Genomic DNA, 26952 nt, shown 5'->3' on the forward strand with positions numbered 1-26952 from the left:
AGGTCAGGCTAGCAGAAACTTGGACGAGGTCTTTAGCAGAGAGACAGCCGGGTTGAGGGTGAATTTCACATCCGAAAAGAAAAGGCTCTTGCTCCACCCCCCCCCCCCACGCTGGCTGTTCCAGTGCCAGTGTTATACACCCATATCACTGGCGAGGAAAAAAGGAGAAAGCCGGGGCTGTCAAATTTCGAAGCTCATTGAGACATGTGGAAAACGGCCCATTTTTTTAGGGGGGGGTGGGGGGCGGTAAAGTAGGACCATTCATGCAAAGTCAATTCCATCAGCAGACCGAAATTCCTTGATACCCCTGTTTGCGCAGCTGTGCCCCCCGATTAAATTACCCCACCGACCCCTCTCGCAACACCCCTCTCCTTCCCTCTAGCCCCCACACGTCAGTCCCCCCCCAACCTCTTCTCAATGAGGCCAGAGCCTTTACTATGGGGGGCTCTGAGTCGCTGGGGATACTGAAAGAGGTGTGTGTGTGTGTGTGTGTGTGTGTGTGTGTGTGTGTGTGTGTGTGTGTGTGTGTGTGTGTGTGTGTGTGTGTGTCGTGTGTCGTTCATGACCGATTCGTTAAAAAGAACTAGTTCATTTGCCGCGAACGTGAACGAGCTCGTTCACTTTCTGAAACTGTTATGTTCACACGCGACGTTAAAAAAAAAACGCTCCCACAATGGTGTTTTACACACATTATAAAACATACATTAACCACTGAAAACCCTATTTTATACCTAGGCTATTTGAAAATAGCCGATCTACAAGCTCACAACGCGTCGCATCGCGACGCGTTGTGAGCTTGTAGATCGGCTATTTTCAAATATGTTAGCACTTTTACTTTTGGTACTTTAAGTATATTTTGATGCCAATACTTTTGTACTTTTACTCGAGTACATTTTGAACACTAGAAAATAGCGCTACTGAACGAGAACGCGAACGAATCATTTGAACGAATCATGGCAACATTTCAACGAAATCGTTCGTTCACTTTTTTTCCCACCACTAGTGTGCGTGCGTGCGTGCGTGCGTGCGTGCGTGCGTGCGTGCGTGCGTGCGTGCGTGCGTGTGTGTGTGTGGAAGGGATATGGGCGGGGGGGGGGGGGGGAGGGTGGTAGTGGGGGGTCACGTAACCTGTGGCTCCCCCTATCGGCGGCGGTAATTGGGGCGAGGCCGCGGAGCTTCCATGGGTCAGAGGAGAGGGGCCTGTCATAGAAGGGTGCAGGCGTAGAGGAGGCAGGTCCCCCGAGACGGGACTACTAACCGTCACGCTATAGCACCAACTCTGACAGGCCGCGGGGAACGGGGGGGCCGGGTTGGATCGAGCCTGTCAGCTGTTCCAGCGGCGTCGAGTGATCGTGGAGTTTTCCGCAGGGACTGTATTACTGAAGGCTTTTCTTCTCTATACGCCTGTTTTATTTTTTTGGGTGGTGGTGGTGGAGGGCATGGGTTGTGCTCGTGTGTGTGTGTGTGTGTGTGTGTGTGTGTGGGGGGGGGGGGGGGGGGAGCAGGGGAATGGTGTTGAGGGGTATAATTGAGAGCACAGAGGGAGCTTCGTCTCTCCATCTTATGATTTGGAGGTGAAGACAAGCGCCCGCGGGGGCCCCCTGTCAGAGCATTTGGGGCGCACCACGGTGCAGACTTCAATAAAAACACACAAAAAAAGAATTCCCCCCGCAAGGGCGCCTTGGCTGAATTCGCTGACGTCGATGTAAAAAAAAGATTCCTGCTTTTCTGTGAATCATTTAGTACGCGACCCTGCGTTGCTCTAGACAACGTGACAATAACAGGAAACACCCCCCCCACCCGTCCTCCTTTAACGGAACGAAGAAAAAGCAAAGAAAACCTCAACAAATGCGGCGAGAACGCTGAATTATGTTTTCACACATGCTATTTCACACATCGATCACCTCCCGCCACTTATACCCACCTCTCTCTCTCTCTCCTCCTCCGCCTCTCTCTGTGCTCTCTTCTTTCTTTCTCCTCTCTCACTGCATTCCTGCCATGACAAAATGTCAAACATAGTCAGCTAGAAGTGTGTGTGTGTGTGTGTGTGTGTGTGTGTGTGTGTGTGTGTGTGTGTGTGTGTGTGTGTGTGTGTGTGTGTGTGTGCGTGTGTGTGTGTGTGTGTGTGTGTGCGCAGTGGTGGAATAAGTACTGATTTTTTTTCACTTAAGTAAAAGTATCAATACCACAATGTAGAAGTACTCTGTTACAAGTAAAAGGCCTGTGTTCAAAATGTTACTTGAGTAAAAGTACAAAAGTATTGCCATCAAAATATACTTAAAGCACCAAAAGTAAAAGGACAAAAATGTTTGAAAATAGCAGATCTACAAGCTCACAACGCGTCGCATCGCGACGCGTTGTGAGCTTGTAGATCGGCTATTTTCAAATAGCCTAGGTATAAAATAGGGCTAAAGTGGTTCATGTAAGTTTTATAATATAATGATGTATATATACAAAGTAACTAGTAACTAAAGTTTTCAAATAATTGTAGTGGAGTAAAAGTACAATATTTGCCTCTGAGATGTAGTGGAGTAGAAGTAAAAGTATTGAAAATGGGAAAATACTCAAGTAAAGTAAAAATTCCTCCAAAGTGTACTTAAGTACAGTACTTGAGTAAATGTACTTAGTTACTTTACACCACTGTGTGTGTGTGTGTGTGTGTGTGTGTGTGTGTGAGTGTGCGCGCGCGCGCATACGTGTGTGTTTTCTTTCTGGTAAACCAGTACTTTGTGCCAAGTCGGCGGAGCTGTGCTGGGACAAGAGCTGCTACGGAAGCGTCACGTTTGGAGCACAAATCTCTGTGAAAGTAACACACAAAGTGTTTGAAGGTGTTGTCACGAGCTCACAGGCTCCTGCTGTTTGTGCATGCACCAGAGGGAAATGACACCTCCTCTCTCAGCCCCTTTTTTGTCTCCTCCTCCTCTCCTCTCCTTATTGATTCTTATTTTATTTACTTCTTTCGCTGTTTAGTCGTTATCACTTTTATTGTGGTTAACCAATTAAGACCTGAAGCCGATTCTACATCTCAAATCCCAACAGTATTCTGAAAAACGTATGTTTCTATATCAGTGGTTCTCAAACTTTTTCATGTCAAGGACCTCCAAAATTATATGGATTTGGCCGCGGACCCCCCATCTCAAAATAAGTTGTTCCAGGGACCCCCAGAAGCAAAGATTTGAGTTACAAATGTTCGCTTTAAAAATATTTATATTCAAAGATTTGCACACATTTTCACGATTTTTCAAAAATAGCAGATCTACAAGCTCATAGCGCGGCACTCGGTGCCGCGCTATGAGCTTGTATATCTGCTATTTTTGAATAGCCTAAAGAAATCTAAAAATGACACAGATGCGTTCCCGGTCTTAATGGGTTAAGAAACTCAGCGTGATCTTTCGTTCTTTCTTTTTTTTTTGACAGAGAGGGGGGGTTGGTGTCGGTGTCGTGTATTCAGAGTTAAAATTAGAGAGTTGCTTTTTTTCCCGTTGAAACTCGGAGACATGTCATCTTCTTCCAGAAGCTGTGGGGAGTCGGTCTGCCAGTCACAGACAGCGGTGTGTTTTAATCATCTCGGTCCCACTTGGTGTATAGGGCTGACGGATAGACTGAGGGTTCCCTCCCCTGGACAATACCAGAATCCTAAGAAATCGCGCAGAAAGAAGAAGCTCTGATGTCACATGTAGCAACCGGTTATAAGAAATACGAGATGCTTTTCTTCCTCTTAAGTTAATGCCACAAATTCAATGGGGGAATCAAGCGATGTCTGTGTGGTGTGGGGCTTCTGAAGACATCATCACAAGCGCTGTTTTGAAATGTATTATGATCTTGTGCGAGAGACATGACAGCTGCGTTGGAGATTGGCAACAAAATAGCAAGAATTTGTCACTATAATAAGAGAACGCCGCTGATGGAATAATCGAAACCCTCCACATCTTAGCGGCGGCTTAATGAGCGAGGGCTCCCCCCAAGCGAGCAGTAACAATGGTGTTTTGTAATTCCATAGCAGGTCTAATACTCTGAGGAATTTAGAATAGACAACTTTTTCTTTATGAAGCAAAGTAGGTTGCGGTACATGGCAGATTTTCACAATAGCGTTTCTATAATGCTTATTGCCGTGTTATGATAGCGATGCTGTTGTAAATGTGTCCATTTGCGGTCTTTCTCGGAGGGCAGATGTAGCTTTCACAGCAATTCCAATGACACGTACAGCTGTGATTTTTAAAGGGTACCTATAACATTTTCTATGAAAAATAAAAATGAAATAAAAACTTCCACAAAGCTTTTAAAATGGCGTGGAAATAAAAGTATTGCTTTTCTAAAAAAAACAAAAAATCATTATGATTGTGAAATTATCATTTTAATAATTCTGTCAGCCCATAAAAACTCAACCATTTTCCAAGTGTTTTCATTGGGTAAGGTAACTTTCTATCCTAAATATATTCTTGGCAGGCACCGTTGCATTACAATATTGCAGACTACAGTGCTGCCTTGTAGTGGGTGATAGGGAAATAGTGAACCCTATGCAACAGGGGGTGTTTTAAAAGTGTGACATCTAGTGGCTAAATGTGACCTATTGCCTCTTTAATTAATTAATACTTGCGTGCCCGGTGTTGCGTGCCGAGTATAGCAGATCTACACGCTCACACAACGCGTTGCGGCGCGACGCGTTGCGAGCTTGTAGATCGATTATTTTTGACGCACGCCGGGTGTGTGTTTGAGGCAGAGTTGAGCCCGCCGGTTCCCTTTGACCCTTTAGCAGAGCTGGGCTAGTAACACTAGCATCCATCCAAGCTCACTCTCTCCTCTAACCCCCACAGCCCCCCCAGCCTGAGCGAACTCCCCGTGGGGCTCTCCAGAGATCTGGCCTCTCGTTTCTGTGAGAGCATCCTCTGACAGTCTTAACCCATTAAGGCCGGGAACGTGTCGGTGTGTCATTTTTTTTTTTTTTTTTTTTTGGGCTATTCAAAAATAGCAGATATACAAGCTCATAGCGCGGCACCGAGTGCCGCGCTACGAGCTTGTAGATCTGCTATTTTTTGAAAAGTCGTTGTGCAAATCTTTGGATGTACGTATTTTTTTAAAGCGAACGTTTTGTAACTCAAATCTTTGCTTCTGGGGGATTCTACGAATGTCTTCTAAATCCTAACAGTTTTTTTGAAAAAAACATATTTGCTATACTATCAGTGGTGCTCAAAAATGATACGGCCGTGGACCCCCATCTCAAAATATTTTGTTCCAGGGACCCCCAGAAGTTGTAAGAGAGTCAAAAATGTTTGCTTTAAAAAAATATATATTCAAAGATTTGCACACATTTTCACGATTTTTTCCAAAAAAATTGCAGATCTACAAGCTCGAGCTTGTATATCTGCTATTTTTGAATAGCCCAAAGAAATCTCACAATGACAGAGAGATGCGTTCCCGGTCTTAATGGGTTAATGGACAAGTAGTCTCTCTCCAAGGCCAGGAGAGCTCTTCTCTGCTGAAAAGACCACTCTGGGCATGTCTGGGATAAGTACCGTTTTCTCCTCTCCTCTCTCTCTCCACCGTCTCCGGACCCATCCAAGGTTGTGTTTACGGGGGGAGAAATTAAACGGAGCCATCAGAGAGCAGAGAACACAAGACAAGACAAGGGGGGGAGTGTGGGGGGGAAAGTGGAGGAGAAGAGCAGAAAGAAGTGAGGATGAGAACAGGAGGAAGGCTGAGGAGGCTCTTGTACGCATTGTACGCTCCTCGCGGGTAAGCCTCCTGGGAACCCTGTTTTAAAAAAATTGTGGAGATTGGCCAAGAAGTTTTTTATTGAAGCATTTTCAATTGCGTACTAAGAGTTTTGCACCAAGTATTGTAGTAAATAGCAATATACGTTTCGCAACGATTGTATATCTTTTAATACAAATAGCAAAAAAAGGCGTTGGATAAAAATGGTTATTACAGTAGGACATTACCTCCCAAATACTCTCCATTGTCTGCTTCGGCGTTAAGGTGTACGTCTAAGGCTTTTAGCAGAGGCTCTTTTTTTTTTCGAGAGCAACTTACGGCGCTAAATTGAGCTTTAAACAGAAGTACTTAAGACAAAATATTCCTAGAAGCCCCTGAGCAATTAGTCCAGCTGCCTGCCTTTGTCCACCTTAGCCATTGTGTTCTTTGTAAAAGTCATTCTCTTATGCTTCCACTTACTCCATCCTTTGAGACGCCACTGGAAGTCCAGGGCTACCGAGTTGAACCCACAGTTGGTTTAAGTGTAATGAAATGTGTGTCATGTCTTTGGCTCTCTCTCCCCCCCTGGCTTCCCCTCACCCCTGGCCCCCTGAAAGCACTGCCTTTGACAGGAAGGCCTCTGTGACTGCCTCTGCGCTGATCTTTTAGCCCCATCTGGGTCCCGTCCACTATTTCAGGACGTCCCTGCGTTATGAGAGTAGACTCGGACCGTCCACGCATGCTTCAGAGAATCGACCGAGGAGGAAAAATAGACAGATAGATGCCTCGGACAGCTAGACCAGCCCTCTGGGAAATCCTATACTCTGATGCCTGGATGTATATATATACAGTATACTTATAGAGAGAGAGAGATGAGCAGTTCCTGCTCTAATCATATTTATTCATATTTCAGGCCATGGTTAGAATCAATAATGAAGCTAATTATGGAAGATCTACACACAGTAGATTGTACAGTCATACTTTATATTTACTGATAGAATATACTGCACATATTGTATGTTAACTCAGTCAGACCAAGTGCACATGTCTAGTGTTAAAGATGGAGTGCCATGATATTTTTCAACCCTAAAACCTGATCATAAGGTATTATTATTATGTAAGGATTTTTTTCAACAAAAAAAAAGTGTACAGTAAGTGTTAAAATGTTGTTTTTATGTAGACAGACCCACCAGTGCATTAAGTATACCTGGTTCTCACCTTAGCACCTCCTCCACCACCTTAGCACCACCCACCTGTCCTAGTCCCTCCTCCTCCTCATGCCCACACCTGTTGTGTTATGATAATGAGGGGGAGGGTGTGGGCTTTGTGATGTCACTAAAGCGCTGTTTCTCTATTGGCACGTTTGACCCTCAAGGTTTCAGCCTCCAGGAAGAAACTCCAAATAGTCAGAGAAGACATAAAACACCATAAAAACACCACCGGGGGGCTTAATGAAGTTCTATCAACCTCATAGACACATGAAAAACAGAAAAAGTGCAAAAACATGGCACCACCTCTTTAAGTTAGACTCTGCATAACATCCACCCGGCGCAAAGCGGCACACAATGTCATTGCTAGTTTACAACCGACGCCGTTATCATGTTCACACCCAGCACCCACGTTGTGTACTGTTAAGTACCAATGTATTTGTGCCCCTCTGTGCGCCCATGGGTGTGTTTGTTTTAACATGAGGTGTGGTCAGGCGCATTGAAATCTTAGGTGGAGTGAGAAAAGTCAGAAAGCAATTGCACCAACTCTAAGGTCTGACACACTCCCCTCAGTGCAGCCTTTCCCTGCTATTTAAAGAGCACAAGATAGTAGATTGACCTATTCCCAATGCACGCACACTGCTTGCAATCAAAATCCATTAGAATTCAACACAACACTCACGTTCAACATGGTAGGTGACAATGTATTGAGGTTGAAAAAAGGATTCATGATCGGGACCAGATTATCCATATTGTATATTTTCAGTGTTGGGAGGCACCAAAAATGTAAATCATTTTGTGGTCAGTAACAGAAGAACCATAAGCAGATGATTTTAGCTTTATTCATCATATTTTAATAAGAATATTACTAATAAGAAAAAAAGTAAGAATAAAAGTAACCATTGCTGTATGTCTTTGCAGGGAGACGTGTCGTCTCCCTGAAAAGACGCACGGGGGGAGAGAGAGAGAGAGAAAGTTGTTTTATTTCAATAAATAGCTACACTTTATTGCTAATAGAACATATCTCGTCTCATATCACATATCTGAAAAACACATATCTTTATGGTTTTCTTTACCTGTCTCTACAGCTGTAACAGGTCATCAATATCCATCGGCATTCATACAGTCTGTCATGGTTTAATACGTGGTTTAAAGGTATAAAGAACCTAACTAAGAGGATGAGCATGTGATTATTACGTTTATATGTAAAGCTATCACAGATGTTTCTTAGACATAAACGAGGAGATATTACAGGAAGATGGCGTGATTCTGAACTGCCCGAAAATATGCCAGCAACACTTACAGTACGTTTTAACAGCGGGCGACTCTCGGGCGATCCCGGGCGACATCGTCCAAAAGATAAAGAAAATCCATCTTTCATCGCCCCCCCGCCCACTTCGCCCTATCGCCAGTAGTCGCCGGCTCTCATAGACATATAATGCACTTCCGGAAAATACTATCCTGATCGCCCGCTGATCGCCCGCTGTTAAAACGCACCGTGAGGGGAACATGGTCCACTTCCACTTTGCTTTCCCTGTCTCTTTGACTTCATTATATCACATCATATCACGCTTCTCCTCTCTTATTTAAATAGCAATGCGCCTTGGTGAAGGCTCTTACAGGGAATGAGAAACAATATGATTGGTCTAATTCACGTTACGCCCAAAACACACCCATGACTATTTCAAAAGACTATATACTGTACAACCAGTGTTGCCAGATTCTGTGAGAGAAACAAGCAACCAGGTCTAGGAAAACCAGCCCAAAAGAAGCGACTATGGGCCACATGAGCACTTTAACATATACATCAGCTATTTGAAAATAGCAGATCTACAAGCTCACAACGCGTCGCGATGCGACGCGTTGTGAGCTTGTAGATCGGCTATTTTCAAATAAAATCTTGCGGGGAAATTATATTAAGCAGATCTGGCAACCCTGTGTACAACCCCTTTGTGCCTTGCACTGTACTTTATGCCCAGATAAAGTGAAAACGTTGAGTTGGACACGTACTTTAGACCATGCGCCACCTTGCGCCATAGATTATCTAAATAGGTCTATTTTTGTCTCTTACCTCTTAACTCTTACCTGTAACTATCCTGTGATTCACGCTTACTGCTGTTGCTGCTACAACATCAGAAATCCCCAGAGGGCATCAGTGCAACCCGAAATGGTCAATTTTTACACTTGTGTAACACTCGTCGTGCACGTTCTTTGTTTTTTGTCCTTTCATTTGATTCCAGTAGTACAGATAATGGAAACTATGGCAACAGACGTCAGGTGCAGTGACTGCAAAGGCATACAAGCTGAGCCATCCCAGATGATGCACATTTGAATTTTAACATACAGTATATTGACTCAACTCCTGGTATCTTGTTTATTTATCATACATTCTATCTTTATGCAAATGAGGGTGAATTGATCATGCATGGAACACCTACCTTTGCGTGAATGTGTGTAGTACAGTGTGTGGCTTGTAGTTGCGTGTGATTTCCTTTTCTTTTTGGGGGGGTGGGTGGGTTATTTCATTGCATTCGTGTGTGCATATACGTTTTGCATTTTCACGCGCGTATATAGTGGCGTGTCCGCGCATGTATCTCGCAGCTTCGGTGGCGAGAGCGCGCACATGTCCACTATATTAGACAGAGTAGAGCGAAGGGGTGCCTCAGCGTGGTGTGTAGCTGCTGTCTGTTCAGAAAGCTCTCGGCGCCAGCAGGGCGCGCCATTCCAATTTACCCATCAGCCACTGAGGCGGGGGGTAAAAAGCGCGGGGCATCGCTGTCGGAGATTTCACATTCGAGGGAACGAGATTACCAGTCAGGGTAACCCCCTGTGTGGAGGTGATGAGGGAGGGAGACTGTAGGGGCACAGCGTGTGGGGGGAGGAGGCTGGGACTGTTGGGGGGATGTTGGGTGGGTGGAGATGGGGGGAAGGGGGGGGGGCATAGCGCGACTCAAAAGCCACCCTGGAATCATGTGGGCCCTCTTCTGTTTTCTGGGGGGAGCGTTAGCTGCCAAGCGGCACATCTGTTTGACACCAGGCGCTGTGGTACGCCAGTACAGGGGCTGTCTGTCTTCTTCCATGATCCACATCTACTTCTTCTCTCGCTGTGGTTGTTTCTCTCTGGATCCGCACTAGTTGCTGTGCCCGACCGACGCCTGGCGTCTCATACAGCCGTGTGATAGGCCGTATGCTGTAGTCTTAAAAAAAACTAAAACAAGGTGATACACAGCTAAATCTAACATAACCCATTAAGACCTGAAGCCGATTCTACAAATGTCTTCTAAATCCCAACAGTATTCTGAAAAACGTACGTTTCTATGTCAGTGGTGCTCAAACTCATGTCATATCAAGGACCCCTAAAACTATATGAATTTGGCCGCGGACCCCCATCTAAAAATATTCATAGCGCGGCACCGAGCGCGGCACCATAGCGCGGTACCGAGCACTGCACCATAGCGCGGCACCATAGCGCGGCACCGAGCGCGGCACCATAACGCGGCACAGAGTGTCATGCTACGAGCTTGTTATTTGCAATTTTTGAATAGCCAAAGTGTAAAATAATGCTTTTTTAGCTCAAATAAAAAAAAATCACAGATGCGTCCCAGGTCTTAATGGGTTAACTCAGAGAGTGTAAAAACTGAACCAAATGGACCCGTATGGGTCAATGTTTTTATACTCTCAGTGTTGAATTAACAGTGAATTAACACAAGGCGATCGCATGAAAACCGGCCTCCCTTATTTCTTCTTGTCCTTTTTATTGTGCTGGAAAGATAACGTGCGTGCTCAAAACGTGAGGGGATTGAATCATGGCGTTGTTAAGTCGTGGCGGACAGGGGCTATACCACAGACACAGTCTGCTGTCGGCTGTGTTCCCTCAGCCTGTATTTGAGTGTCGGCCAAGTTTAGCTACAGTATGGCTTGTTCCAGAGGCCCCGAGGCCTGTCGGAGAGAGACGGGACATTCCAAACAGCATAACTCATTCTTTACACCCTCTCTGCTGCCATTAGTTAATTATATGCAGGTGTTTTCCTTTTTCAGAGTTTTTTTTTTCCTTCCCCTTTCTTCCTTCTTTTTTTCGTGCCGTAGATCTGATAAAAATGTAGCCATAAGTACATAAAGCTAGATAGAGAGAGGGAGAGGAAGGAAGAGAAGAGACAGTGTGGAGGAAGTGGCTGAATAGTGCTGTGTGAAGCAAATTATGGGCCCCAAGTAGATTCATCAGTTCTCCCTGCTGGATTAAGGAAGGGCCCTTCTAATGAAGTTCGCCCCGTCAAAATGAAGGGACTAATTCTGATTTAGCTGAGGTAATGAACTTCCCCTCTCCTAGTGAGAGCAGCACCATGGGGCGAGAAGGGGTGGCAGTGGTGGGGGTGGTGGGGGCAGAGGGGGTTGCAAAAGGAGAGAGTGGCAGCGAGAGCGGGAGAGAGGCAGGGCCACGATGATGACGAGACAGCAGAGACAGTCACGGAGAAGAGGAGGGAGGAGGACAGGGAGATAGAAGGGAGAGAGGAAGCTAGGTAGAGAGAAAAAAAAAATTATGCAAAATGCCTGTCTCGTATTTGCTGAGATGTATTAAATTTCCAGCGCGGGTGCCTGTGTTATATAAAATTATGCTAATGTCTCGCAGGCCCGCTGCGAATGGCGGCTTGCTGGTCCCGAGCATGCGTGGCTGGCCGCTACACGGAGCGCGCTCAGTGGGACTCGCCTTTTCTATTAAGGAAAACCTCTAGACACCTGATGATGAATTCTCTCTCACCAAATGTTCCCCCCTTTTTTTTGTGTCGAAAATATGAGCGCTTTTCTAAATGACTTTGGAGAGCCCGGCGTGGCGCTTGGCGGCCTGTGTCGAGGCAGAGGGGGAAGGGGGTAGGGGGGGGGGGGGGGGGGGGTCCCTCTGCAGCCGGCTAAGGGAGTCAATTAAGGCAAGCACTGATAATTATAAGCCGGCAGAACGCAGGGGCTGGCTAATTGTACAGTGTTCCATGCCGTGAGCCCCAGCCGAGGGGGCCTTCGCTGCAGCCATCTCTTTTTCCCTGCTCCTTTGTGTGGACCACAGACCCCATAGAAGCCCCATAGAGACCACATGCCTCAGTCTGACACAATGCCCGCAATGAGGCTCGTGAAGGAAGCCGGGCATGTGCCCATAATTAAGCCGTTAAGACCTGGAACGCATCTGTGTCATTTTTTGATTTGAGCAAAAAAAAAGTAATATTTTACACTTTTGGCTATTCAAAAATAGCAGATATACAAGCTCGTAGCGCGGCACCGAGTGCCGCGCTACGAGCTTGTAGATCTGCTATTTATGAAAAATCGTGAAAATGTGTGCAAATCTTTTGAATATATATTCTTTTAAAGCGAACATTTTTAACTCAAGTCTTTGCTTCTGGGGGGTCCCTGGAACAACATATTTTAAGATGGGGGTCGGCGGCCAAATACATATCATTTTGGGGGTCCTTGACATGAAAACGTTTGAGCACCACTGATATAGAAACCTAGTTTTTTTACAAATACTGTTGGGATCTAGAAGACATTTTGTAGAATCGGCTTCAGGTCTTAATGGGTTAACTTTTTACATTCAGGCCACTCACTCTTTTGAGACCCAGAAAGACGGATTCGTGTTACATTCATTCCAAATTTCTTTTGCTGTTTTTTTTTTTTCGTTTTTACTTCCTTTTTGCCTATTTCGACTAGTTTTGTTTTTCTCTCTCTGTTTTTTTTTTGTTTTCCTCGGCAACTTTTAACCGAGCTGCAGAGTTTTGTTCTCTGGAAAAAGGCAGGGTGTAGTCACTTGACCTTTATTCCTTCTAACAAGAAAAAAAGCCCGGCAGTTTAGAATAGGCATTGGGATGGGAGTAAATTAGAGCACTTCACCAGCAGAATGGTGTTTGTGTGGCTGCAGGGGGTCCTGTGCTCCCGTGCAATCCATCTCTGCAGCCCTGCACTGTTTGTCCCCAATGGACCTCCATACCTGCCTCCAGCTGCAGCGCCTACACATCATTCGTTAACCCGTTAAGGCCCGGGAACGCATCTGTGTCATTTTTTAGATTTCTTTGGTTTATTGAAAAATAGCAGATCTACAAGGTGCCGCGCTATGAGCTTGTAGATCTGCTATCTATGAAAAATCGTGAAAATGTGTGCAAATCATTGAATATATATATTTTTTTTAAACATTTGTAAAATATTTTGTTCCAGGGACCCCCAGAAGCAAAGATTTGAGTTACAAATGTTCGCTTTAAAAATATATATATTCAAAGATTTGCACTCATTTTCACGATCATTCAAAAATAGCAGATCTACAAGCTCGTAGCGCGGCACTCTGTGCCGCGCTACGAGCTTGTAGATCTGCTATTTTTGAATAGCCCAAGACATCTTAAAAATTACACAGATGCGGTCTTAATGGGTTAACAAGTCTTCTGCTCTTGCCTTTGTTGTTGTAGATTTTCCACGCTTTTTTTCTCTCCCACTCAGCCTCTGTGACCTACACAATGTTCATTTGACCGAGTTTTAGCCATTGTGTGGTTTCATTGGTAAGAGTAACACCAAAGATAATAAAATGGCAGACTATCTTTTTAAAAAAACAACAATGTTGAAGAATCCCTAACTTAAAGGGATAGTTCACCCCAAAAAATTACTTATTTTCTATCAATCACACACCCCATGAAGCCTTGAATACATGGAGATTTTTTTGTTTTTTTGTCTCACTCCTAAGCCAATAATTTGATGAACGGCGGAAAGATGCTAACGTCTCGTAGGAGACTCAAAGTTGTGCACTTTGAGTCTCCTACCGGAGCAGCCGCCGGTCATCAAATTATTGGCTTAGGAATGAGACAAAAACGAAAAAATGTTGGGGTGAACTATCCCTTTAAAAAGGACCATACTGGCAGTCTGGCATGTTAAGTCCATGACTCACAGATTCTATACTTTTTTGTATGGTATGACAATTAACTTGCAGAGACTTGAAACTTGTCAAGTAACACTGTCATTGCATTTTCATGCGTTTTACAATGTGAATTGTTTTGAAAAGCCTCATCGAAAATAGTCCATAGAGAAAAGATATAGTTTTAATGACAGAAAATGTGTTTCTTTGGAGAAAAAGTAAACAACAACAACAACAACAACAACAACAAAGCCATTAATAGAAAAATGGTCTATGTTTATGTATGACGTCCAAAGCTGTGAATAGATGCATGTTGCCGTAATGACGGTGGTATATGATCCTTTAAGGTAATTGCTAATCATGCAGATGAATATGCATGATTTGTTTTGGTCTTACTTTATTACCGCTATCCATCTTCTTCCATCTAATGCTACCTTTAACCCATTGAGGCCTGAGGTTCCGATTCTACGAAATGTCTTCTACGGTTTTCTGAAAAAAACGTATGTTTCTATATCAGTGGTGCTCAAACTTTTTCATGTCAAGGAAATTGTATTTGGCCGCCCGACCCCCATCTCAAAATATTTTGTTCCAGGGACCCCCCAGAAGCAAATATTTGAGTTAAAAATGTTCGCTTTAAACATATATATATTCAAAGATTTGCACACATTTTCAAGATAAAAAAAAAATAGCAGATCTACAAGCTTGTATATTTGCTATTCTTTAATAGCCAAAGTGTAAAATAATGCTGTTTTAAACAGTGTCTGTATTACTCGCTTAATAACCAGTTTACTGTTAAACGGCTTTAAAGTATTCCGAGACGCCATGCACACTCTTTTGCAAGTCAAGTCAAGTGGAAATATCTATTCCGCAGCAGTGGTGGTGGAAAAGGCTAGGGTGGGGGGGTGGTGGACAAGTCCTTATTCTCCTGTCCCCGATGTGATTGTGGACTCTCCAAAAGGTGTTGTAGACTGGCTAAACCTTTTGTAACGCTTGTTCAAGCGTTGCGCATGTTTATCTCAGCACAAAAAAAAACTGTCAGTTTGGAGTTCTCAACCACGGCCCCGGTAGCCAGGGGAGCTGTGAGGCACTTAACCCTTTAAGACCGGGAACTGCATCTGTGTGTTATTTTTTTAGATTTCTTTGGGCTATTCAAAAATAGCAGATATACAAGCTCATAGCGCGGCACCGAGTGCCGCGCTATGAGCTTGTAGATCTGCTATTTTTTGAAAAATCGTGAAAATGTGTGCAAATCTTTGAATATATATATATTTTTAAAGTGAACATTTTTAACTCAAATCTTTGCTTCTGGGGGGATTCTACAAATGGCTTCTAAATCCCAGCAGCCTTATGTTGTTATAATCAGTGGTTCTCAAAAGTTTTCATGTCAAATGATATGTATTTGGCCTACGGACCCCCATCTCAAGATATGTTGTTTCAGGGACCCCCCCATGAAGCAAAGATTTTAGTTAAAAATTTTCGCTTTAAAAAATATATCTATATATATTCAAAGATTTGCAAAAAAAATTCACGATTTCCCCCCCAAAAATAGCAGATCTACAAGCTAATAGCGCGGCACTCGGTGCCTCGCTATGAGCTTGTAGATCTGCTATTTTTGAATAGCCCAAAGTATTAGAAAAAATGGTTTAAGTGGTTACACGGAGATGCGTTTCCCCGGTTCCAATGGGTTAATGTAGGCACAGAGTGGCTGATCCTAGCAGGAGCCTAGCCCTGCTCTGATTAGCACCTCCAACGAGCTGCCATGCATCACAGCTGACATTCTCCCGGAGACTTGTTCCCCCAGAATCCCTTGCTCTCGCTGCGCGAGGGCGTCTCTCCTACCTACTGACTACCACTGACATGTCAAAGCACAGCTAACCTCGCCTCGCCCCTCCTTCCCCTCTCTGGGGGTTTGAGGAGTGGAGGAGCATCAGGCGTGCCTTGAACATGGGACCCTGACATGAGGTCTGTGGTACCTTTTTGCTATCCTGATCTTTTCTTATCTCATTCTTTTCTTCTTATTCTTCTTCTTTTTTTTATGGAGAACATACCTTTAACCCATTGAGACCCGGAACGCATCTGTGTCACTTCTTGATTTGAGCTAAAAAAGCATTATATATTTTTAAAAGCATTTATTTTTTGGCTATTCAAAAATAGCAGATATACAAGCTCGTAGCGCGGCACAGAGTGCCGCGCTATGAGCTTGTATATCTGCTATTTTTGAAAAATCGAGAAAATGTGTGCAAATCTTTGAATATATATCTTTCAAAGCGAACATTTGTAACTCAAATGTTTGCTTCTGGGGGTCCCTGGAATAAAATATTTTGAAATGGGGGTCCGCGGCCAAATACATATCATTTTGGGTGGTCCTTGACATGAAAACGTTTGAGAACCACTTACAGCAACATAAGTTTTTTCAAAGACTGTGATTTAGAAGACATTTGTAGAATCCCCCAGAAGCAAAGATTTGAGTTACAAATGTTCGTTTTAAAAATACAGATATTTAAAGATTTGCACAAAATGTCCACGATTTTTCTAAAAAATCACACCCAGTGTGAAGAGAGTGGTGCCTTTGAATTAGTGTAACTGGTTGCATCCTTGTGTTGCAATCAGCTGCAGCTGTTGAGGCCTTGCTCAAGCGGACGGACGGACGGAGTGTAGGAGTGGCTGGCACCACTCAAAAATAGCAGATCTACAAGCTCATAGCGCGGCACTCGGTGCCGCGCTATGAGCTTCTAGATCTGCTATTTTTGAATAGCCCAAAGAAATCTTAAAGTGACACAGACGCGTCTCCGGTCTTTATGGGTTATGGCATGCCCACGTTTCTGCCAGCAGCCTTTGTAGAGTCACCGCTATTCTGAATTATGGTAGTTTTGACATCATGTGATTTCATTAGCTTGGTCCGACCGTATTTCCATCACTGTCTATATACTACATTAACTCATTGATAGAACGGGGGATGAGATTCCAAGGTGCCGTGATTAAATCTTGTACTTTAATTTCTGTGCATTTTGCACTTCATTCACTCTGTCCTTCTCAAACTGAGGAGAAGGCAAGGAGATAGATATTAGCAATGTCCCCCCCCCAGGCACCGGTACTCCAATCAGCCTCGGTCCAGGGGGAGTCCATCCCCGCGCGCTCCCACCTACCACCTTCCTACCCCCATCCACGGCAGTTCTGCAGTCATTAATGAGCCTTGTTGTACTTCAGAAACGAGCCCCATTCCTTACAAGGAAGTGCTTCCATCTCAGGAGAACACACACACACGTGAAGGTGGAAGTCAATTTGTATTCACCCATAATTCCCTGGGCCTTAATCACTCTGATTTTCCCCCCATTATCTGTTAATGGATAGTTCCCGCAGAGAGGAGAGAGAAGTAAACCCACCTACTGTTTACAGGCCCGAAGCTGTCTGCTCTGCTACCATCCACCATCCCATAGCGACTATATGTGTATACGGCAGCGCGTGTCCGCCTTGAAATCTAAATCCTCTTGGCTTATTGTCACACAATTGTACATCACACTGAATATAATATGACAGATGGTAGAATCGGAAGCTATAGTCCGTTGCCTGAGGACACGTTCCTCAAAAAACATGAAGTCGTATAGCGTTCGGAACAGGTTCTGTGTTCCTTTCATCTGGGCCGAAGCAGTGGTTCGAAAACCCTCACCTTGCGATGACCTGCTAGTTTTGGTCTGTTTAGCCCATTGAGACCTGAAGCCGATTCTAGAAATGTCTTCTAAATCCCAACAGTTTTCTGAAAAAAAGTATGTTTCTATATCAGTGGTGCTCAAACTTTTCCATGTCAAGGACCCTCAAACTTATGTATTTGGCCGCTGACCCCCATCTCAAAATATGTTGTTCCAGGGACCCCCCAGAAGCAAAGATTTGAGTTAAAAAATGTTCGCTTGAAAAGAATATATATATTCAAAGATTTGCACACATTTTCCAAAAATAGCAGATCTACAAGCTCGTAGCGCGGCACTCGGTGCCGCGCTATGAGCTTGTAGATCTGCTATTTTTGAATAGCCAAAGTGCAAAATAATGTTAGTTTTTTTTAGCTCAAATCAAAAATTGACACAGATGCGTTCCAGGTCTCAGTGGGTTAGTCGGGAGTGTGTTGAGTGCGTCAGCGCCTTTTTTTTTTCCCAAAACAACTCTTGATGCCCTACTAAATATTCTCAATTTGTCGCCCCCACTTGTTTACTCATTACTCTCGGTAAAGGAAGTGACTTGATTGATGTCCTTAATATCATTTGTTAGGAGAGTGCCGCCGCTTCGGCGGCGACGCAGGCAGCTTGGGTCCCTTTAAGAGCGAGCTTTAGAGAACCATTCACGGTGCCCCAGAGAGAAGTGTAAATCTAAGTATCAGATTTTTTCGGTTCCAAAGCCAGCAGCTAAAAGTGATCCTGAATTCCCCTCTTCCGCGACTGGAGCTTCTCCTCAGCAGAATTGTTTAAATAGGGTATAGGGGGGGCAGTGTGCACTGGGTGGTGTGTAGTGCAGGGGGGGAGGGGGGGGTAGGGGGGGAGTTTTTAATTAAGCAATGCCCACACTTAAGTGCACACCATGAAGAGAATTTTTAGACCGTGCTACTTCGGTTTTTGTATCTTTGCATTGCCACGTAGTTGCAGTACGGTCAAGTTCATTGTGCTTGGCTACACACAGTCAAATCCACAGTATTCCTTTAACCGTTTGTAACTCTTGAGAGTGTACAAATGTAACCAAAATGGGCCCCGAAAGGATCTATTTGGTTACATTTGTATACACTCTCAGAGTTAAGTGAACACTGCGGATCTTACTTTGTACGCGACATAGAGAAATTTGCCACTCGCTACAAAAGTTCACAACTTGCTACAACCATATCGTTGTTACGTAAACCAAGTTAAACTAAACTATTCCAAGTCGGACCAGCAAACCCCAGAGTTCCAAACAACAACAACCTTCAACGGCACATGAACTTAAGCCGTAAATAAAACAAACAGAGAAGAATAGAAATAAAGACCCATTCTTTTCTTTCTTTTTTTAAAGAATAGTTTTCCACACTCTCTCTCTGTCTCTTTCCTCTTTTCCTTCTCTCTCCTCCACATGGGAGAGATATTAGGCGTTTGTGTTTTAAGGAGCTGTGAAATACATAAACCATGAGCCACAGGAACGCTGGGCCCTGTGGATATGCAGATGGGCTTACTTTGCTGGTGTCAGGGATGCTTAGAGAGAGCAGGCACAGGAGCAGTTCTCATCTAAAGGATTTTCTTAGGAGTGCGGAGGGACAGGGTGGTGGCAGTGGAGAAACACTCGAGAGACTCGGGGAAAAAAAAACGAGTGGGAGGAGGGCGGGGGAGAGAGAGAGAGAGAGAGAGATGAGGAGAGAGGGAGAGAGAGAGCTGACAGTCCCCTGTGGCCCTGTAACTATATCCAGAGTCTGCTCGCTCGGTGCAAGGAGAGAGAGAGAGAGAGGGGTGGGTGGGGGCTCGGTGCACGGGCCGTGCTGATTGGGCAGCCCTGGAGAAAGGCTGGGGGTAGTGACAGGAAGTGACCTCAGTCCAACGAGGGGAGCTATAGGGGCGAGCGAGGCTGACTTCCTCCCCTGACTCTCGCTATGAAACACTGGGCTGCCAGTGTGATCCAACTTCTTCTGTTCCCCTGTCGTACACAAACCCTCAGCCTCCTATACAAAGCTACGTTACAAGGGGCAATCAGTGCAGGACCAGGGCTCACAATACATTCACTGATACACACTTCATAGTCTCTCACTTCTAGTCTCTCACTTCTTCTTTTCGTTTGTTCTTTCTTCGCCCCTTTTATAATTTAACCCTTTAAGACCTGAAGCCGATTCTACATGTCTCCTAAATCCCAACAGTTTTCTGAAAAACGTATGTTTCTATATCAGTGGTGCTCAATCTTTTTCATGTCAAGGACCCCCAAAATTATATGTATTTGCCCGCGGACCCCCATCAAAATATTTTGTTCCAGCAAAAATTTGAGTTAAAAATGTTCGCTTTAAAACGATATATATTCAAAGATTTGCACACATTTTCAAGATTTTTCAAAAATAGCAGATCTACAAGCTCGTAGCGCGGCACTCGGTGCCGCGCTATGAGCTTGTAGATCTGCTATTTTTGAATAGCCCAAAGTGTAAAATAATGCTTTTTAGCTCAAATCTAAAAATGACACAGTTCCAGGTCTTAATGGGTTAAGGCTGCAATCCAGGACTTCTTTGTAATGAATAAAACATTTTTAACCAATCTGTAATGGTAGAATATGTTAATACAATATAAACTATCACATCTGCAGTGGTTGGAGGTGGAGGTGGCCTCCCCTACTCTTCCATCGAGTCATTTCTGCCATTTCTGTAGGACATCTAGTGGTTGACCATGACAATAACGTTATTTGAAGCAGATGGCACGCCGTGTTGGACACAGGATCCAGTGCCATCTTTTTTTGCAAATTCTGAAAATGTTGGAATTCTCCATCCACAATGGAGAGAGACATAAAACTTAAGGATTGTAGCTTTAAACTTATGCTAATTTGAATGCATTTTAAAGTACCTTAATGGCATACCATACTCTGTCAAGTAACAATCCACACCAACAATGCACTTTTTACAGACATTTGTATAGAACATGTTTTTCTTTATTCCACCCCTCTCTACACACACATGCGCGCACGCACGCACGCGCACGCGCACACACACACATGCACTCGTATGCACACATGCAAGGTCAGACAGGCAGGTGCAGAGCTATCTGCATAATGAAGCGGGCCAGGTCTCCGAAGGGACAGGACTGTGCACGAGGGTCAAACGAGGCCTGCACATATGGCAGGGGAACGGATCTGTGAACCCTTGCAGCATGCCTGACCTCCGTGGCACACCCTCACACAGATAAGCAAGCTGAATGGGAGATCAAAGGGGCCACTGATCAAACTAGTGTGGCGCGCACGTGCACGTGCACGTGCGCCTGCGTGGAGGAGGCGGTGCTCGTGCCACTGCAGGCCTCTCTCTCTCTCTCTCCCCTGCATGTCATCGGTTACACAACGCAGTACAGTACAGGCTACAATGTATCCTATCTTTTCAAATGAGAAAAAAAGGGGTTGTTTTTAATCCTTATGCAGGATGGTCATTTATGACTGTAGAGAGCAGGCTCGTGTAGAGATACAAACCCTTTTAGGGTTGCTTTGAACCACTTTAACCCATTAAGATTTTAGCTATACATATAGCACATTCATTGGTCACTTCGTGCCGTGCTATGAGCTTGCAGATCTGCTTTTTTTTTTATTATCGTGAACATTTGAGACAAATCTTCGAATATATATATTTTCTAAAAGCGAACATTTTAACTCAAATCTTTGCTTCTGGGGGTCCCTGGAACAACATCTTTTGAGATGCGGGTCCGCGGCAAAATACATATAATTCTGGGGGTCCTTGACATTGATACACTGTCAGAACCACTGATATACAGTAGCAACAAAAGTTTTTCAGAAAACTGTTTAGGATTTAGAAGACATTTGTTGAATCGGCCTCAGGTCTTAATGGGTTAACCCTGGTGTCCCTGCTGTATTTTGGGCTTGCCATTGTAGCTGAAAAACATTGTCAAGTTATTATTATTACTAGAAGTGATCATGTGGATTGACTATTTATGATATTTTTTTAAATAGGGCTCAAGTGGTTAAGAAACATATATGCGGTACAGCCATAACCGTGTGTCCACTCTGACTCTATATTGTGTTACAAAGAATAGATATTGGAGTATAGAGGGACATATGGAAACTGCAGAGTAGCACATGTTCAACATGTATTCTCTCCTGTTTCTCTTGGCACCGCGAGAGACGTTTCCTCTCTCTCTTCTCTTTCCCGGAATATCAGAGGTCATGGAGTTGCAGTTGTCACGTTCACTCGGTCTCGATCTAAAGATCTTACTGTGTAGAAGATACTACTGTATGTATTGTTTGCTTCAGTTCAAAAACCTCACATGACATGACAAGATCCTTTGTTAGGAGGGGAAAGCCGGCTTCATGAAATGAGACTAGAATACATTTATGGGCCTAAGTGTTTAACATTCTCGACATAATTGGATTTTAGAAATTACCCAATTGTCAAGACGCCAAATGATTTTATTCAAGTGTAACAAGCCTCTGTTGTTTAATGTGAGCTTTGAGCGGTAAACAAACGACTACGGAAAGGAAAACAGGGAAGCGACTTCGTAGTGAATGAATTGGGATTATGAAATAGCGACCCGCGACCTGCATTGTCTATTCCAGTTCTTTGTAGATCATTGTTTTATGTAGAGCCAGACCGATATATTGGTCTGGTTGATATATTGGCCATTATTTGACTTTTTCTTTATCATTTTTTCCCAGCAATTTCCAGCAGCCAATGTGTCCCGATTTTTTCTGACTTTCAACCTAGCGTCCCTATTACGGGCATGTCATTATAGGTGAATTATAGCCATTGTCAGTGTTGCCAGATTCTGTGTGAGAAACAAGCAACCAGGTCTAGGAAAACCAGCCCAAAAGAAGCGACTATGGGCCACATGAGCACTTTAACATATACATCAGCTATTTGAAAATAGCCGATCTACAAGCTCACAACGCGTCGCGATGCGACGCGTTGTGAGCTTGTAGATCGGCTATTTTCAAATAAAATATTGCGGGGAAATTATTATAAGCAGATCTGGCAACCCTGGCCATTGTAGATTTAAAAAATATATTAGAATTGATTTAGCTCTTTTTGACAAAATATCGGTCAAAAACATCGATAATCTGTGGTCTAGGACTCTCCAAAAATCGGGAAACGGCATCAGGCCCCAAGAATCTGGCATCGGTCGGGCTCTAGTTTAGTAGGAATAACGTTGCCAGATTTGCCCAAAAGTCCATTTGGTTAACCCTCTCTTTGCATCCATCCAAGAATAGAGAATGGCCACAGCTGGTTAGGTGAATGTGTGTGTGTGTGTGTGTGTGTGTTTGTGTGTGTGTGTGTGTGTGTGTGTGTGTGTTTGTGTGTCTGGCACCCAGGGCCTATATTGTGGGCACTGGGCTGTAGAGTCTAAGGGATAGGTCCTCAATGGGTCCCCGAGGTCCACCCCACCCCCTCTATGCTGGCCTGATGCCTGGCTTCACGGGACTTTGATAGAGCACTAGCCCAGCCCCGTGGCAGAGTGCACGGTGCTTTTTTATTGACGCACAGGAGATGGGCAGTTCCGCGGAAGTCTGAGTCAGCGGGATCGTCGTGCAGCAAATGAGCGAGCAGGCCCCGCTGTCTGAATGCCATTTATTTGAGCTATCAATGGCCTCAGCTGAGGTAGTCTAATGTTGAGGTTCGACGTGTGGGGAATTCTAATGGCAAGCAGACAAGAGTGGGATTTTAGATCTGCATTTTTTTTTCTCCCTCTATTGCCTTAAGCGTGGTCTCACTTTATTAATAATTTTGACGAATGAAAGTGTGCTGTTTGTTAAGGGCTGCACTACACTGACAAACCCGTCCAGTGTTGCCATGGCAATACAGGGTGAATGTGGAGCAGAAACATATTTTTTTTGTTTTGTTTTAGTGTACGCACACGTCTATCTATCTATCTATCTATCTATCTATCTATCTATCTATCTATCTATCTATCTATCTATCTATCTATCTATCTATCTATCTATCTATCTATCTATCTATCTACAGTATCTATCTATCGCATGGATGATATATACAAAAACACACACTTTATGGGCCTATAACCTTTTACTTTATTTTATGTCATGTTATATTATTCTTTTGTTCCTTTTATTTATAACTTTTATAGATTTTTGTCCAAATCTGAAAGCGTATAGATAGACCAAGATCCCAATACATTATTTTCATTAAGTTAATCTAAATGACTAACTCACCATGTTCAAAGTGCGAGGCCTTGTCATCCAATTTATGCTTGATGGGAAAAGATCACATGGTATTTTTTATTTCATCATTTCTTGTGTCTATGGAAGTCTGTTGTTATGAACGTGAGTGAGGTAAATCTATCGTGAAGGAGGAAAGATGAAAGGGTTGCTCCTTTGCCACTTTGTGCTCCGATTATTCCACCTCTTATGAGTTTCTCTCTTTGTGTCTTTTCTTCACAGAAGAAGGCTTGAACCATGAATGCAAGCTCTGCAGTCAGTCCTTTGACTCCCCGGCAAAACTCCAGTGCCACCTGATTGAACACAGCTTTGAGGGCATGGGCGGGACCTTCAAGTGTCCTGTCTGCTTCACAGGTGTGTACTGTGTGTACTGTGTGTGTGTGTGTGTGTGTGTGTGTGTGTGTGTGTGTGTGTGTGTGTGTGTGTGTGTGTGTGTGTGTGTGTGTGTGTGTGTGTGTGTGTGTGTGTGTGTGTGTGTGTGTGTGTGTGTGTTTGCGTATATGCACACATGTGCATTTGTGTCCATGAGTTATGATGAGGCAGGCAATGTGTGCAGGTGTGCGTCCGCACTCTTTAAAGACCTCAACATTCTTTGTGTTCTTTCACAATACAACTGCTTTACACTCCAAATAAGTCGCGTGCGCGCGCGTGTGTGTGTCTGTGTGTGTGTGTGTGTGGGTGTGTGTGTGTGTGTGTGTGTGTGTGTGTGTGTGTGTGTGTGTGTGTGTGTGTGTGTCTGTCTGAGAAAAGGTAAATCGTTTCTAAATGAGTTGGGAAAAGGTCAAGGAAGTGGGCCGACCAAAACTTGAGCAGTTTGCTGCGCGTGGCTTTTTATTTAGTCAAATTGCCTCCGAATCAAGGCCCAAGAGGTGTCATGAGTCGAGAGGGAGAGAGAGAGAGAGAGAGAGAGAGAGAGCGGGGGGAGGGGGGGCACGGGGGGGGGGGGGGGGGGCGTAGACAGTGTGAGCACGGGGTGGAGGGAGGGAGAAAGAGGAGAAGGAGGGAGAGAGAGGAAAGGGAGATGTGCTAATTGTGGATGGCGGTGGTGCTGATAGCTGTAATGATCTCATCTGTCTCTGTGCGTGGAGGTGGAAGGACCGGAGTCCCTCCTGAGAGGATAGCGCCCTCCTTCAGTGTCAACAGGGTTAACTATCTCTATAATGAAATCTGCAAAGTCGTTAACTTCGAGTTCTTCACTCTTTCTCCCTTCCTCAGCTCTTTACTCGCGCACTCGCTCTTTTTTTTCGCGCGGGGTCTTCAAGCTCATTTCGATCAGCTTGAAGTGAAGGGGTATTTTTTTCTTCTTCTTCTTCCTCTTCTTCAGAACCTGTTCGCTTCTTCTTCTCCACTTGTTACATCAATTAGCGCCGTTAGCTCTCGTTTCTGCATTTCTGCCTTTTCATCTCTCACATTCTTTACCTTCTACGCTTACCCTATATACTTCTAATCCGCATTTATTCTTGCGTCTCCTTTCTGGATCCCCCCCACCCCCCCCCCCCTCTCCCTTCTTCTTGTCGCTGCTTTGGCCTTATCTCTCCCTTAGCAGAAGCTTATTGATATCCCCCCCCCTCCCTCCTCTCACAGGGGTCTTGGACATTTAACCCATTAAGACCGGGAACGCATCTGTGTGTCATTTTTACATTTCTTTGGGCTATTCAAAAATAGCAGATCTACAAGCTCATAGTTAGAGGAGGAAGGAGGGAGAGGAGGATCTGGCCTGAAAACGGCAACCAGAAGTAAACTTGAGAACATTTTCATGAAAAATGAAGAAAACTTTAATGAAAAATGAAGACAATTTTCATGAAAAATCATGACAATTTGTGCAAATATTTGATTATTTTCTTTTTTAAGTGGACATTTGTAACTCAAATCTTTGCTTCTGGAGGTCCCTGGAACTAAATGTTTTACAAATGTTTGCTTTATAAAATATATATTCAAAGATTTTCAAGATTTTTCAAAAATAGCAGATCTAGCTTGTATATCTGCTATTTTTGAATAGCCCAAAGAAATCTTAAAAATGACAGAGATGCGTTCCTGGGTCTTAAAGGGTTAATATACAGAGCATGCCTCCTTCATCTGAGCCTTCATTTTCCACCGCCCAGCTTTGACAGACAGGCCCCCCCCCTTCCCCCCCCCCCCCCCCTTCCCCCCCCCTCCACCACCACCACTCTCCCTCCGCGTCCATATCGATCACGGCGGCATAAGAGAGAGAGAGAGGGAGAGAGATGCAAGGAGGGTGAGAGAGAAGGAGAGATGGTGAGAGAGAGATAGCAAGAGAGAGAGAGAGAGAGAGAGAGAGAGAGAGAGAGAGAGTGTACCCTCAGGACACTGGTCGTAAGAGCAGATGGGAGGTGGGCGGGGGCTCAGACCACCGGGAGGGGGTTTGGATTGGAAGAGAAGGCCTGAGAAGAAGGCCTCCCCCTGTTGGGGGCATAAGGGACTGACAGCTGAGAGAGACTGGCTGACAGCTGTCCACTCTGACTTCACCAAAAACAAAAGTCCTCATTTATATAATAGTCTGTTGTGTTGCAGTGGTGGAATTTTTTTATTTTATTTTTTTTTTTACTTAAAAAGTAGCAATACTGCCATGTAGAAATACTCTGTTAGGGCGCGCTCCCACCGCACTTATATTTTACCTCGGCGGAATCTGCCAATGCTTTGTCAATGCAAATGCGTGGATTCATGCTTCTTGCGATTTTTTCCCAAGAATCCACGCATTTGCATTGACAAAGCATTGGCAGATTCCGCCCCAGAGGTAAAATAAAAGTGCGGTGGGAGCGCGCCCTTACAAGTAAAAGTCAGACATTTTTAAGTACAATAGTATTGGTATCAAAATGTACTTAAAGTACCAAAAAGTAGAAAGTACTCATTAAGTAGAAATGTCCCATTTCACGTGTTCAAAATGTATAAAAAATCTTTTTATTGGCTATTTTCAAATAGCCAAAGATGAATTTGTTAATGCATGTTTTGTAATAATAATAAAGATCTACAAAGTAACTAGTGATTAAAGTTTTCAAATAATTGTAGTGGAGTAAAAAGTACACTATTTGCCCCTGAGATGTAGTGGAGTAGAAGTAACAGTACTGAAAATTGAAAATACTCCAGTAAAGTAAAAAATCCACACATTTGTACATGTACTCAGTTACTTTCAACCACTGGTGTATTGTTAGTAGGTTTAGTTGTATTTGCTACACACTTACTTACTTACTTACTTACTTACTTACTGTCATACTTAAATTAGTGACGCAGGTGAATGTGCTTCAGAGATATTCATATTCTTTTCTAACCCTGCTATTAACCTAC

General features: G+C 44.0%; 1 protein-coding gene across 5 annotated transcripts in view; it reads left to right on the forward strand.

Moving 5' to 3' along the window:
• znf521 (zinc finger protein 521) overlaps positions 1-26952 on the forward strand; it is a 144848-nt gene that overhangs the window by 94167 nt on the left and 23729 nt on the right. For all 5 annotated transcript variants that reach the window (XM_080441213.1, XM_080441214.1, XM_080441210.1 and 2 more), the window contains one exon: positions 23872-24003. In XM_080441213.1, coding sequence (XP_080297339.1) covers positions 23872-24003 — 132 coding nt within the window. The remainder of the gene's footprint in view (positions 1-23871; positions 24004-26952) is intronic.

Source organism: Gymnoscopelus braueri, assembly GCF_963280865.1.
Source record: "Gymnoscopelus braueri genome assembly, chromosome: 10".
Taxonomy (NCBI): domain Eukaryota; kingdom Metazoa; phylum Chordata; class Actinopteri; order Myctophiformes; family Myctophidae; genus Gymnoscopelus; species Gymnoscopelus braueri.